This window comes from Malurus melanocephalus, unplaced genomic scaffold, assembly GCF_030028575.1.
Source record: "Malurus melanocephalus ecotype Western Australia unplaced genomic scaffold, MMel_1.1 scaffold_235, whole genome shotgun sequence".
Taxonomy (NCBI): domain Eukaryota; kingdom Metazoa; phylum Chordata; class Aves; order Passeriformes; family Maluridae; genus Malurus; species Malurus melanocephalus.
Genome location: NW_026623467.1, coordinates 927707 through 943268, shown reverse-complemented (window position 1 = coordinate 943268; position 15562 = coordinate 927707). Strand labels below are relative to the sequence as shown.

General features: G+C 42.3%; 1 protein-coding gene across 2 annotated transcripts in view; it reads right to left on the bottom strand.

Moving 5' to 3' along the window:
* The window catches only part of XDH (xanthine dehydrogenase), a 48411-nt gene that overhangs the window by 19479 nt on the left and 13370 nt on the right, over positions 1 to 15562 (bottom strand). For both annotated transcript variants that reach the window (XM_057374899.1, XM_057374900.1), the window contains exons 6-18: positions 15137 to 15198; positions 13044 to 13112; positions 12209 to 12277; positions 11666 to 11752; positions 10279 to 10420; positions 9495 to 9587; positions 8398 to 8549; positions 7479 to 7572; positions 6570 to 6679; positions 3597 to 3781; positions 2664 to 2832; positions 2121 to 2210; positions 1276 to 1445 (exon numbers count right to left, since the gene is read on the bottom strand). In XM_057374899.1, the coding sequence (XP_057230882.1) occupies positions 1276 to 1445; positions 2121 to 2210; positions 2664 to 2832; positions 3597 to 3781; positions 6570 to 6679; positions 7479 to 7572; positions 8398 to 8549; positions 9495 to 9587; positions 10279 to 10420; positions 11666 to 11752; positions 12209 to 12277; positions 13044 to 13112; positions 15137 to 15198 (1492 nt within the window). The remainder of the gene's footprint in view (positions 1 to 1275; positions 1446 to 2120; positions 2211 to 2663; positions 2833 to 3596; positions 3782 to 6569; positions 6680 to 7478; positions 7573 to 8397; positions 8550 to 9494; positions 9588 to 10278; positions 10421 to 11665; positions 11753 to 12208; positions 12278 to 13043; positions 13113 to 15136; positions 15199 to 15562) is intronic.

Here is a 15562-nt window from a genome sequence, read left to right as displayed (position 1 = left end):
AATATTTTGACTGCCAAAGTSATGGGTTGAGTTACTTTTGTCCCCTRATTAGACAWTATTCTACTTCCTCTACAGAATATKKCARGCTYCCAGCCTGACATATGTGTACACAACACAAATGCAAGAGAATGTGTGCAGCAGCTTCTAAAAAACACTGCATGTTGTGGTCACAGGCATGGATGTGATGCTTTTCCTATCTCCCCATCTGCCCTGGTAGCAGTAACCACACTGAAGTGTCTGCATAGCATGTTGCATCACCTAAAAATTAACTATGATGACAGAGCAGTTTCTTTCATAACCTGGGAGTCAACTGTTATATCTGTGCATCCATGAGCACCGTGCTGCCCGTGCCACAATGGGAGCCTCTGGGCAGGAAGCCTAACTGGGCAGGAAGTGTTGCCTAAGGAATGAACAGCACATGGCAAGGCTGGTGAGGATGACACGAGCCCATGTAACACAGTGTCCCACGTCAAAGCAGCTGAGGGCAGATGAGAGCCTGCAGAGTCMCCACCATGTAAACAGAATTAGGGTTTGTGGGGGCAGCCAGTCCTGCAATATGACATCACTAAAATTCGTATGAGAATGCAGGTGGTGCTACCTGCCAGGATTAGATTTCGGAGTTGGTTATTCACTGTTGTTAGAAATTAGGTACCAGTCATGCTCTGGATGGACAAGATGTTTTCTGAGACAGCTGCACTTCCAAATACTGACCTGTTGCTACAGCCAAGCACAAACAGGGCTACATTTCGTAGCTGAAGCCAACTCACAAATTACCYTTGTGCAGAGGGTTTGATCACAGCCAGTGCAGGCAAGCACCATGCAAGGCAAAATYCAGTGCATGCTGCTGACTCACCAGCAGGAGTGCTGGCAGAAGGGCATTTTACAACTTAATTTTTCAAGCAGATAAAAAGAGAATCTTCAAGCTGCATGCTCTGGTTAGTGTTTAAAATGACATCTCAGCCATTGTGACGCTCTCCTACCCTGCTCCTTTTTAATCCTGTATGCCTGAGTATAAAAGATGGGAAATACAAAAAGTCTGCCTGTGCCGAGAGTTTCTGTGCTTCAGCAAAGCCCAGAGTTTGGTGTCAATTCCCTCATATTCCCACTGACACAGACTTGCAAGGCAGCTGTAACACACACAGCTCGCCTCCGTGTAACAATGTGCAAGGAACTGGAGTTCCCACCTAAGCAAAAACCCTTCCCTCACCCACACTTTGACAGATTGATGTTTTCTAAGCCACCAGGCACCGGATGCTTCCAGCACCTGAAACTCACAGGATCTTAGCGTGGGCCTTGGTGCTGGTGACCAGCGTGAGGTACAGCTCGTTCTCGTAGTGAGGGATGTCATCACAGTACACAGCTTCTCCACTGGCTTGTTTGGCTGCTGAAACGTGCACCAGAGGCCGGCCCACCATATCTTCCACTGCCTGCCCCTTGGGCACTTCCTGCAGTAAAACACATGGCTCACTACTGCTGGCGTGGCTGGCAGGGGATGGAAGCATTGGTGGGAGAGCAAAAGGCACAGGGAGACATTCCAGGGAATGGGATGGGGGCTCAGTCCTGGGGGAAAGGAGGGTAAACAACATGCCACAAGATGAGGCTACACAGAGGGGACCTATAGGGAAGGRAGTGACAGGGATTTGGGTTTAGAAATTGCTGTGGAAGAGAAGGGTTGGATTCAMCAGTTTGCATAAGAAGGATCACATCCTGAAGCTGTATTCTACTACCAAAGTTGAAGAAGATAGGCCACTAACAGAGAAATAAGAAAGAAGGTACAACCAGGATCTGAAGACTGAAAGATGCCAAGAAAGGCAAATTATAACTGGAGAAAGCAGAAGGGGAAATTCAGTTTGAATATGGAGCTGGCTACAGGAGGAAAAGCAATTGTTATGAAATTTTACATGTCAGCAACAGTCTTGGGCAATGACAGAAAAGAACAGTATCCTAAAGGGAGGAAAGGACTGAGAACCAAATACAAGCTTCACACATGGCTTTATATAAGTTTATGTGATGACCCTACTCATGGAGACAAGAAGAGAAGAAGCACAGTTTGAGCTACTGARAAGCCTGGGTCTATGCCATGCTGACACTGCTACTTACTTGTAAAAGTTGCAACTTACTTGGAAGAGCTGGGCATTTGCAATGGGATCTTTGTGAAACAGCTCTGTAGCACTGATGTAGTTTGAAGGGACGGGYTCACACATAGTTTTCTGCCAGAGACATATTAAAGAAAATCACCTTCCCTTCCAATTCCTTTCTCACATTCCCTGGTAGTCCAGGATGTTTTCCATTCTCCATCTTCCACTTTAAGTAATCATAATTCACTGAGTTAAAGGCCAACAAGGCTCAGGCTCTGTGCCAAGAATAACCACAGACCATAAGAGCACTTGTGATGCAGCAAATGGGAGAAATCCAGGAATCATCCTGTGAACCCACAGAGCAACACCCTCCCACARCAAGGTGGGGATGCCATGAGGAAGCAAGTGGGAAGATACACAAGTCACTGTTATGCAAGAAGTAGAGTAACTCTGGCAGTTATTACAGCATGGATTTTGTTATCAGGTATTACTCTGCTCAAATCTGAACCCTCCCCACACCTTCCCCACCAAGGCAGCACAAAGAGGTTCTCCTTCCCCAAATCTGCCTTCCCAAGGAGCACTCACAGTGCCACTCTTGCTCAGCTTCTGAAGGACTGTCAGGTAGAACTTGAAGAAGAAGCTGAGGGTGAGRGTACGTCGGAAATCCACCATCCCACCAGGAGCAGAAGGAGACAGCTCCATCTCAGCCGACAGTAAGCGGCAGGCATCCTGCAGCAGCTTCTCGTTCCAGTCTCTGCAAGGGAACAAATGGGACATAGAGCCCTTGTTCACACCTAAATTCACCAGGACAGACTAACTCCATTGACATRCAATCATGGAATACCCTGAGWTGGAAKGGACCCATGTGGATCATTGAGTCYGGCTCCTGGCCTTGCTCAGAACACCCCAAGAGCCATACTATGTCCCTGAGAGCATTTTCCAAACCCTTCTTGAACTTTGTCAGGCTTGGTGCTGTRACCACTGCCCTGGGGAGCCTGTTCCAGTGCMYAACCACCYTCTGGGTRAAAAAACAATTCCTGATAKCCAACCTAAACCTCCCCTSACACAGCTTCCTGCTGYTCCCACGAGCTCTCAAGCAACAGCCATCAGTTCCGTCTTCATGGCTCATGTGTGTGCTTTGCTGTCATCTTGAGCTCATGTTACCTTTCCTAAAGATGTGGCAAAGTTATTACATTTTAAAAGGCCAGTTTTCAGGACAATTTGAAATTAACCCAGTTTTGTAGATCATGCACACACCTAACTTCTGTCCACTTCAACACATGAATTAATTTGGCAAGAAAATAGCTCTGAATGCAAGAATGACATGGATCTTTGAGGGTAAGGAATACTGGAGGAAGCAAAGCATCACACAAAACACACTGCTGCAGAAGCATAGCTAAACATCCTCCCCTTTCTCCTCTAATGTACTTTTAGAGAGGATTTAGGATATTTAAACTGCTCCTGTAAAAATGATCACAGTTGCATTAGACAGACCTTTTATCACAGAAAAATTCCTACCTGCCAGTGAGTTCCTTGCAAGTTTTTACTGCCAGGACAGTTGTAGGAGCCATTCCTCCATAGCTGAGTTTTATCTCCTCCACTCGGCTTGTGCCATCTTGGAACTGGACTCTCATCCCACAGGTCACAATAGCAATGTCATCCTCCCGACGGGAAGCCTGCTTGAAAGCTGAGAAGTATTCACCCTAGAAGACAGGAAAATATTTATTTATTCTGTACCCTGGCATGCTTTAGAGTATAAACGTGGACAAGCTRTTAACCTATCTCTACATGAACACAGGGAACTGTATCTGTTTGATTCATTGTGCAGGGCTGAGCAGGACATGTTTGTTCAGGCAGTGCTGTTTGCTTTTACATCATTCAATGATTAATTCTAATGTATCAGCTCAGTGATTACCCAGCCTAGGACTGCGCAAGAAACAAGCTTTGACAGAGATCTGCTCTCACGTGTCACRTTTTTCCATATCTCAACAGGAAGAACCAAGACAGATTGTATCTAAACAAAATTACAGTTTCTCAGCAAGTATTTTTCACTCTCAGGCTGCTAAGCTGGAGGACTAATCAGTAAAACTCATATCCTAAATGACTTGACCTCAGATGTCTTTGAACTCTGCAAGAACTGAAATCAATAATCACAAATGTTTCTCAGTTCTAGAGTAGACTGAAGTAGTTAATAAAAGGCAGTTTCAATCTGATACTACAAAAACAATTCTCAGTTACTATCCTGGCCTCCACAGAGCGAGGAAATTCTTGTAAATACACCAGCAACTACAGCTCACAAAGCTCAGCAGCTCTCCTATGGAGAGAGGCAGTAAATGTAAGATTAACATTCTAACAGGATACACCACATAGTGCTGTCAGCCTGGAGTCACAGTATGGTCAGTCCTCTTGCCTGTCCTAACCCTGTACTGCAGGTTAGGACAAATTGCTCTGCAGGCACCCTGCAGACYAGGAGAGGAATCAGATCTGATGTCTTTGCACTGCCCCTCTGGAGAGCTTCCTGACAAGTTTCTTCTCTAATAGCTTAGCCAAGTGACTCCACAGACACAGCAGTCTGCTCCATTAATTACTTCYAATCTGAAGTGGACAGCAATTATTTCATTATTGTGTACCACAATCTCTCTTCTGTTGACAATGAGAACAGTTTCACAAGTGGCCCCTTTTGTGCATCAAGGACTTGTTACAGGAGATATAACTGGAGGGTGTTCTTCATCTCCTGAATTCAAGTAATTACTCAGCAGCCAGTAGATAACAGCAGAGGAGCATCAATAGCGTTTTTCAAGTGAGTACATTCTGGCACTTCGCTTGTTAAAACAATTAGCTTTCAAAGAGGAGAAAAAGCAGCCTCCTCTCATACTGCATACTTAAGAGATTTCCAATAACATASTCTCACCAAGAGGACAATATTTGCCTTTACTCCTCACAAGACACCTTWATTTTCTTGATTCAGAGTCCTGTGGGAGGAAAGGCACTCCTGACCTTTCCTCACTAGGAGTGTAGGTAAGTTAACCATCACATCAGCTGCCATGCCTGCCCGAGTCTCTCGGTAAACAACAGATCACGTTCATTCTTTCTGTTTGCCCAGTCTTATCCTTGGTGTGACAAGTTAYGTGAATGCAAGACATTACATCAGTTTCAAACAAAGACAGAATTTTCAGTTCATCTAGATGTGTGCTGAAAAGCCCTGCTTTCATTCATGAGGAAATCACAGTTGCAGAAAACTTTGCGGGCCACGTGCCACACCTTCAGACATGCCCTGAAGAACTTCAGACTCCCTACTTGTGAGCAAAGATCAGCCAAGAAACCATGRAGCTGAAAGTTCAAAAGTTGTCTTMGTTTTTCAGATCAATGAGCTGCATGAAATCTAGAGAYGAAGCCACTGCCCAAGTTGTAGACATTTGTTTGCTTTGTGAAATTGTCATATGACTGTCATATGGATGGAAGAATATGGTATTTGCCACTTGCAACCTCAATGTTTCTCATCTTGGTTAAAATCTGGCTTTTATCCCAAGACCAAAGGAGGATCACTCAGAAACAGAWGGAAAACCACTACAAATAAACTAATTTTTTTCCCCTAATAGTTACACAGGAAAAAAAAAAAAAAAGAGAGAACTGATTATTTCTGTCTGTTTTATTAGTTCTATCCCCCAACACAGTGGCATTTCAAGTAAATCAGTGTTTTCCATTTATAAAGAAAATGTGTTACTATACTGCAAATCCTTGCATCATATGACTTGGGGCCACAAGCCCTAAGAAGGCAAATACCTTCACAAGCATAAAATTGTCATTTGATCTTTTCAACCCTAAAGGAAAAAGAAGAGTTTTACTTCTTAGACACTCTGAATCTGTTATGGTTTGTGCTGCTACAGCAGAGAAGCATTCATTGTTTTGTTTTAAGCAAGTTTAGCAGCCTTATTYGAAGTTGCAAGTCCACGTGGCCAAAATGCCCTAATAGTCAGTCCTTGTGGTTTACATCTTGCAAGACAAGAATGCAGAAACTGAGTTTTCCTTTTATCCACACAGACATTTCCCCATTTCTTTTCCCATTTCAGCTAACAAAAATTAAGCAGGAACCTTGGGAACCTTACCTTCACTGTATGCCAGGAACTGCTAAAATCTTTTCTGTACTATTCTTCAAGCAGAATTTATACCTCTGGGGACATTWCTTTGACACTTTTCATTGTTACAAAATGCATTGAAAAAGCTTCAGACAATAAAGTAAAATTTCTCTTTCTTGCATTAGAAAAATTATTTGGCTTACCATACTTCATCATAGAGCCCTGCTCTCCTTGCCTGTCAAAACCAGTGTGCTGCTAGATTTTCTCCCAATAATTCATTTGCCTTCTAGTCCATTAGGGACTGCATAAGCATTTGAGGGTCAGTCAGGAAAAAGATGCCTCACTTTGAAATAACACTCAAATAACAGCATTTTAACTCCACAAATGATGAAGTTTTTTTTTCCTACAAGCTTACCTTCTTGCTGTAGGGTATTTCAACAGAGAGAAGTATTTCTTCAGGCTTAACTATTGTCTTTCTGTAGCCGGTGAAAAACTTCTCATCCATCGTGACAGTCCTTTTGCCCTCTGTAGAGCAGAGAGACATCAATGGTCAATAAAGAAAGAATGGCAACAGTATGTGTGAAAAAGCCTTCAACCTGAATAAATCACTTTTGATATGATATCTGATTTCCATTTTCCACCCTCTATCACCAATTCAGGAAGAACTTTCTCAGATTAACTTTGGTATTTATGGCATMTATGACAGCTTCTGCCTAGATATTAAATTTTCTTTGCACAGGAACTGATCAAACAGACCCCTCTCTTCCTTTAATTAAAGCTGAGCTTCCAKGTGAGCCAGTTTCCAACAATAATGATATCCCCCTTTTTCTCCTTTCCATGGCCTGCACACAAACCAGCACTCAGTTCACTGACCAGACAGTCCACTTACTTCAAGGATCCTATTTTTAAAAAATTATTCCTGAAAATAATTAAAAACTGAGATGCTTGGCTTTCTTCACAGAAAAACGAAACCAACTTCAGTCTTTATCTGAATAAATCAGATGGGTCAAAGTATGATAGTGACAGAGACTGATCTATGCCCATTATTTTTCATTGATACAGATCTTCAAGCAGCTCTTCAAAAGCACATATCTGTAAGTACATGCACTGAACCAGAGTTCCAAACTGGCACAGAAGCTCAAAACTCTTTAGAAAACCAACCTTAGGCCTAGCTTTAGGACTTTAGGCTCAAAAAGGGTGAAAACAGTGAGACTAACAGTGTTAATTTCTACTTTCAGGTTCTGGCCTGACCTAAGAGCCCATGGCAGAGGACTGCTGACTATTCCACTCCCCTCAGTACCACAGGGAAATGTGAGTAACTCACCTTTTGATACCAAAGTCAGTTTGCTCCCACTTGCCATTAACACAGGATTTAAGTCAGAAATTGGGCTTGCTGTCATTATGTTCCCACCAATAGCCTGGAGTGAAAATAAGRGAATAGATAAATACTAAATTCTAAGCAATTTTAAGGCTTTAATTAAGTGGGAAAAGTTAATTAAACTCTACAAAATCAGTTGCTGTCCCAGACAATATTAATGTTGGCCTGAAACAGATTTACAGCAGTATTTTGTTTTTGCATCAAAACTACTGTGATGTTCAAACAATGACAACAATGCCAAAGTTCAATSACTGAATTGTCAATAAGGAAACATCCATGAAATTATAAAGTGTCTTTTCACTAACAATCAGAAACTCAAGGTTTTTGGCTCCAATACAAATGTATGGTACAGTATTAAGTGGAACAAAAGTTCTTGTTTGGTAGGTTGGTTTAACTGCTTGCTTGATTTTTTTTTTCTTAGAGTCCACGGAGTTTGAACACGCTTTCCTCTTTAAAACTACAGGAAAACTTGCCAATCTGATATATTAACACTGTGACTGCCCTAATTGTCTTGGCAATAATATACACACCTGCTTTTTTGACATTTGTCCAGCACTCTAAATACATTTTTTTATTAAATTAGTCAAATCTCACTACAGTTTCCCCCACTTGGTGATAACAGCAATGGAAGACCTGGACAAGTGCCATGTTTCCCTTGCTTGCTGCATGGGTGACATCAGTGCAGCACACACGACATGTGAGACCCCACCAGTTTCTGGGGTTGATTTTTGTGCGCTCGTTTCTTTCCTGAGGTTCGCAAACATTCTCATGTGAGAAGCACAGGGCACACCAACATTGCATCAGGCAGGGCAGCTCCTCAGACTGAGCTTTCAGCAGCAGTCCCTGGTGCTCCTGAGCCACTTACAGCAACATTCCTGATCTGTGGCCCTGCAAACCACCGCAGCTGTTCCAGGACAGCCTGGAAAACCTCTGTTTTGTATGGAAGAAGGTCTGCCACTGCTTTTCTCATCACCTCCTCTACCGATTTCAGGGTACAGGCAGCGCCAATGGTGATCCCTGTAAACAAACAAAGGAAAGGAATTGTTGTTCTGCAAAATGCTGAAGAACAGGGGTTACAAATGTGTCTGCAAAGCTTAGATGCCACCGAGTTTAATTAGACCTTCAGTTACACCAGACTATTAAGAATGAATTGCATGTAAACATCACATGCTCAGAACAAAATTCACCTCTAAATTACAGCTCATGCTGGTGCTGAGACAGTAACTCACCACYCTTCTGCATCAGTTTTATTAACAATATTGGCTTCCTATAGGTATTAGTTTGTTCTTTCAGAAGTGAACTACAACTCCTTTCCAGTTTCTACACTAAATATCCTACCAGACATCCAGGCCACATGCAATTCATTGTCCTAAGTACTTCTGTTTGTAAGGTTGGGCTGTTTCCACCACAAAGCTTAAGGTAATGTAGTTGTAGAATTGTTGAGGTTGGAAAAGACCTCCAAGATCACTGARTCCAGCTTCTGCCTGAACACCACCATGTCAGCTAAACCATAGCACTAAAAGCTACATCCAGTCATTTCTTGAACACTTCCAGGGCTGGTGACTCCACCACTCCTCAGGCAGCCCATTTCAATGCTAAACCATGCTTTCAGTGAAGAAATTCTTCCTGATGTCAATCTGAACATCCCCTGGCACAGCTTGAGGCAGTTGTCTCTTGTCCTGTCGCTTATTACACATGGGAGGAGTGACTGATTCCCACCTTGCTACAGCCTCCTTTCAGGTAATTGTAGAAAGTGGTAAGGTCACCTCTGAGCCTCCTTTTCGCAAGGCTAAAAAAGTCCAGCTCACATTTTTTTACATCACTTATTTGATTTCCTGCATGGGGAAGTTATAATGCATACAGAAAGCAATCTTTAATCTGGGGATTTTCCTTCACACCTTTTTTATTAATCCATGGAGTCCTCACTCACCTTGCAGGTGTTCTGCCTCTTTTTTTGCTCACCTGTTTCAGTGTGCTGAACAGCATTCATTTCAGGGATCCATGCTGGTGCTATTATCACYGGATACAGCAGGTTCTTTAACCTCATCTCAATACCTTAAGGAAAAGTAAGTGTCCTTCAGTTACACACAGGTGACAGGGAATCGAAGTTAGGTGCTTCCCAATGAAATGGCAGCATGCCTATTAAAGAGGTAGTTCATCAACCATCTGTTACACAGATTGTGTRAAGGCACAGATATAAAAGCTGTTTTCTAATATCAGAATTCTCATAGGGAAGTTTTAGAGACTCTTTTTCAGACTTACRCTAACATTAAAGATACTGTTTGGTACTTGTGTAACCTAGCTACTGTCGTACAYAGTCCTTCAGGAAAGAATTTATGTTTGCAGAAGTATCTATCTGGTGTGAGAAAGCAGTAAGATATCAAGTCTTGAGAGTTTGCTCACTCTCAAAAAGTCCTTCAAAATGTAGCTTTCACAACTGAATTAATTCAATTATGGGGACATTTTGTGCTGTGTCACTMCCCTCTTCTCAAAATTCCACAAAATAATACAAAGGCTCAGAGATGTAGATTAGCATTTCTTTCACCCAACACAGCAAAYACATGGGGAAAAACACTCACTGAGTGAGTGACTACCTGAGAAGAAAATCTGTTCCTACATACAACCTGAAAATTAAATAGGTTGTTTTAAGCAAGGACATGAAGGAGGTTTACATTTGCACTGTTCTGACAAAATACTTAATAGAGTTTTCCAGCTGCTCATAATGAGCATCAGCTCTTCGTCTTACCCACTTCGGTGTTCCCCACAACGAGTTTGGCATKGGGGTACTGGGATTTGAGAGCCACCAGTTCCTTGAGAGTTGTAGGCTGGATCCACATCACACGCTCGCCTTTGAAGCACATCTGCCTCTGCTGTTTGTTACTCTGAGTCTGCAGAAGGGAATTCACATAAAGCTCAGATCCTGAGCCAAGAATCCCTGCTCGCACRCTGCCCATGCCTGTGCCACGCTGGGCTCCATCTCAGCCAAGTTACTGACAGGTGGCTGGGATACCCACATTGTTATTGGCAGTTTGCCATTCCCCATCCTTCTGCTAGCACTGATCAAAGTGTTCCTCATGCTGACAAAAGTTCTCCCTTCCTGATACTGCCAGGTGCATCCTGCTGCCACATCTCCCTAGCAAGATCTGTGCCAGCAAGCTCCATCTGAGCAAGTTCTGGCAGATGACATGGCTTCAGCTGCTTCAATGGGTTTTCCATTCTCATCTCAATCCAAAAATGCCAATCTTTAGCACTGATGAATTGCAATTACCTGGTCGACCAGGTTCTGATTACCTTTTTAACTGCTTCATCCAGTGACTGAAGAAAACATGAGATCAACCCTTGGGCAGGAAAACATCTTGGAGAAGAAACAGAGGAACACTATCCCAAGCTGAATTTATCTGGTGCTATGGTCTAAGAGWACCTACTCATGCTGTGACATTACACATTTAGGCTGGGTATAGCAGCAGAATTAATCACTGAATTTCAGCTGTTTGTTAAATGTGAAGGAAGCTGTAAATGCRTCATAGGTTGGATTCCTGTTTGGAACACATTGCTTAGGGGGAAGGATCCCCAAAAAAGACAGGAAAATGTAACACAGAAAGAAGCTAATCTCACCTAAATTTTAATGTCATTGTGTGCCAGCCAACTTTTACTCCTGCTATGGCGAGGGAAGTTTTTTGAAAAGTCAACTATTTGAGACACATACTCAGCTACATCCTGCAGCTCCTACTTTTCTTCCTACACTATAAAGGGAGCACAGGGAGACAAGCTGAGATATATCTGTATTTGATGTAGAAGTTCACATCTGACCTAGTAAAYTGACATTTGGATTTCAGCAACTGTTCCATCCCTGGGTAGGCTGTGACTGTAAGGGAAGGCACAAGACACATATGGTGAGAACCAGAGAGGAAAGCCAGACAGCTGGAGCAGGCACCTGGCCTGCATATTTCTTTAAAACCACCCTGTCTGAAACAGATTCTGTTTTATAAAACAGGGAAGGATTCATGCCCATGCATTTTCTTTTATTAGCAGCCATCCTTTGCCCTGCCATTTCCTCAGGACAGAGTCATTCAAACCTTGTACAGAACAACAAAGCCAGGAAATCACTATTATTACTTTTTGAATGAACTTACCATTAACTCTGGTGGGAAGATTGGCTCCTGTGTGGGATCCAGAGGCTGGAACTCAGAAGAATTGAACAGGCTGGAGGATGTCATTGTCTGTGTAAGAGAAAATGCAAATGGCTATTGACAGAGGATAAAACTCTCCACATGCAACCATAACTTGTTCCTCTTTCTACTCAAATCCCTGTTACTATTTCATAGAGAAAAGAATGGCGAACACAGCAAAATGATACCACCTGATCCTGCATTTAAGGTTCTTCAGTCACAGTTTTCTGATTCCAAAGCATGTCTGGTCAGAAATCCCAACCCCGGACACACCAATACATTTTTGTCAATCAAAAGTGACATCCCTTTCACATTGGCATGTTAAATTAGGCCAAAGATACCTTTTCTGAGGTATGCTCTTCTAACCATAAAATACAAATTAGTCTAAACTGCTTTGCATAAATATTGCTTAAATTAAAGCACTGGGCTTGGGCATACAACAAGCCATACCTAAGACATTAAAACATTAGAAATAAAGAAAAATCTAATAGTTGAGAGGCACCTTACCACACTGTCTTCTTTTCCATTCATGCAGCAGCCCAGACCATTCGCTTTTCCTCCACAGCAGCCCCCATTCTAAAGAAGAAACAAGCACTCTTCAGCTATTTTAAACAAGTCAGAACATTGCAACTTTTACAGAATATAGTCATCCCCTTTTAGCAATCCCTGGATTCCAGAAATTTGCAGTATTATTTTTCATTAATAGACCACTTGAATGAAAGGGCTCCAAGCAGTCTTAATTGCTGGAGTATTCCACATAACGCTGGATTCTTCCTAGCAAAGAACACACAGAAATTCACTGGAAATTTGTGGTAATTAGTTTTATTATATTCTTTATTTCCTAAATTCATTTTACACTTACACTACCTTGTGCACAAATGTCTTCTTTCCATTCCTTCATTTTTTTTGGTACCTAAACTGGTACATAAAATGTGATTACCTTTTTCTCCTCTAGATATTCTAAAAAGTTTTAATGGTGTGGTTTTGAACAGAGAGGAAATCATTCATCATTGGATGGCAAAGTTTGGGAAAGATCATACTGGGGAATTTAGATCTGTTTTCACAGAAGGATGTATCCCTTCAATGTACCAGCAGCTGGTGACASATTGCCTGCAGTTGTCACCATGCTRTTTCACAGAMGTGGTGCACCTTGCAGTGCATGTCATGATGGCCATTGATGCTGACCACGACACACACAGTCCCAGCATTTTCCAAGAGACAGACACTGAAAATGGCTCAGAGAGCTCTGACTATCTGCTCCACAGCAGAGCCAGGGAGGTAATACATCAAGCTGTACTACCATTTTGAAAATTGAGGTTATGAGTTTTAACATTCTGCTTACCATGCCATTTTCCTTCCCACCACGACAGCATCCGGTGCCATTGGCAACTCTGCCACAGCAATTCATGTCCTGCGGGAATAAAAACTGTTCTGAAAAAAATSTGCAGATTCTAAGGAAATGAAGTAGGCTGGATTCCCTTTTGAGAGACATTGATCCCACATTAATTATACCCAAAGCACAAGCGGGAGATGTAAGGTGCCAAGCAAGCAGGTGTTTCTCTTGCCAAGGGAAGGCARTATCTTGCAGTGTTGTGCCCACTCTACKGATAAACCTYTTGCTCTGGTTTGGATCTATTCTGWCCATTCAATCAGTGTCTMTGGAGCTGTGAGGAGATACCCAGGGCAGACTGAAAGGAACAAGCACATACACTATAATATATGTAKGTAGAGTACAAACCAGTACTCTACTACCAGGCAGACCCAATCTGCCTTCATTTTCAATCTGACTCCATTTCTCAAAATGCATTTACTGGGAGAGGCAGGAAATAACARATGCCTGTTCACATTTCACCTGCCAATTACAATTTTGTAGATCTCTATCAGAGGTCAACAGAAACTACTGTATGTGCCGTGTAGTCTCCTCCTCTCCCTGGCATCTCTTTTTCAGGCTGAAGTGCACTCAATACTTCCCTGTATGAAAATCAGGTTACCACACATATGATCCTTGTTCCATTTCTCTGAATCTTCTCTTATTCTGCTATACCCTGTAAGAGATGACTAACAGAGCTGGAGAAGAACTGCAYAGAGCAGTCAAGTGTAGGAAGAGCCATGGTAGTGTTTTCTGTTTTGTTCTCTACGCTTTGAAGTGTTGTTCTCACTGCCAGTGAGCACTGAGCCCCTGTTTCCATGGAACTTTCTCCCAGACCCYCAAGATCATCTTCCTGCATGGAAACCTGTCTGTTCACAGCCAACCTTTTAAAGGTGAAATGACTGCCTTTCACTCCATAAATTGCTTTGCATTTATTTGCCCTGAATTTCGTATCCCATTCTATTCTCCAGTCTCTCMGGTTCATAAAGTCCTTCAGAAATTCATCCAAGTCAATTCCTGCCTTCACTACCTAGACTAACTTGATATCTGWGAACTGATTTTCTCAGTCCCTACTGCCACTCTTTTCCACCACATGTAGGGATAGCTGCAACAGCCTTGCTTCCAACCACAGGCCCCAGCAGAACTCCACAACAGTGACCTCCCTACACTGTAAAAGTACACCATTTTCTCCTACTTGCCATTTCCTGTCTTTTAACCAATCTTTCATCCGTACAGAGGTCTTCCACCTTAACCCATATTGTCTTTAAAAACCTTTGGTGAGACACTGTGGAAAGCTTGTTGGAAATCCAGGTAGACTTTATCAACTGGGTTTATCAATCATTTGTRATGGATCTCGTTCCTGTTTGCATTCTCTTTTGTTGGTTGTAATTCTGGATAATAAAATTWAATTAATGGGCATGATTGTAAATTCCTTCCTTTTGATATTTAAGACCAGTGTAGCCCCATAAGTGGCTGGTAATCACTGAAGTACATTATGATCTACTCTTCTTCACAACCTCCAGCAGTCTTTCAGGCACAAGGGATTAGAGAAAATTTATGGCCCAGTTTCATACCTCCCCCAAACCAGCAGAAGAATTCTGGGCAAGAGCTATACAAAGTGACTTCAACTTCTTTCCAGAGCTATTCCCACTGTGCAGCTGATCTTGCAAGAAAGCAAATTGCTCACCAGATTCCTCCCCAGCATGCCCTGTCAGTGCACCATACCTTTACACTTTGTCCACATCAGGGAYCACCTGCAAGCTGTATTATGCAGAGTCTGAGACTTTTTCTGAGACTTACAGAAAAGAGTTACAAAAAAGTCTGATTATCTGTGATCCAAAAAGGWAGGTTTGAACCTTATTAAAGTGTCCCAGCAAGTGGAGTGAGTGAAGGAATTGGTCTTTCTGAATTATTAGTGCATGCATCACATAAAAAGAGGTCAAGAGTTGGAGATAGGTTTTTGTAGCCTATGTATTTCCCTCCTCTTATTTGGGCTCATGTTGTGTTTTGGTAACAAGCACAGCCAGCCTTCCAGGTTTTTTAAAACAAGATCTGAAGCTACTTACTTTAGCAAATGTCCTGTATCCTTCGAGAATGGGTCTGTAGCCTGTACACCGACACAAGTTCCCTGCAGTATCAGAGCAAAAGGATTTGGTGTCATTTGGCTAAAAAACTTCTCTTCTTTTAGAACATTTCATTATYTCTCACAAAAGCTTGTCAAATCTTGATATAGCTAATGAAAAACTGGGAGGAGGAAAATTTCATTAGTAACCTTGCAACAATGCTACCATCCYTTTTTGTTGAAATTTAAATTGAAATTTACTTGGAACAAATTCAATCTGTCCTATTCAGCATTCATTTATCTCAACTGTGTGAGTCTTATCAGTATACCAACTAGTCTGTCTCCCAAATTACAGAGAGATTGCTTTCTCCTGCATCATCATTCCTCTGGGATCACTGCTGGAAGCACAGAAATGATTCTACCCTGCAAT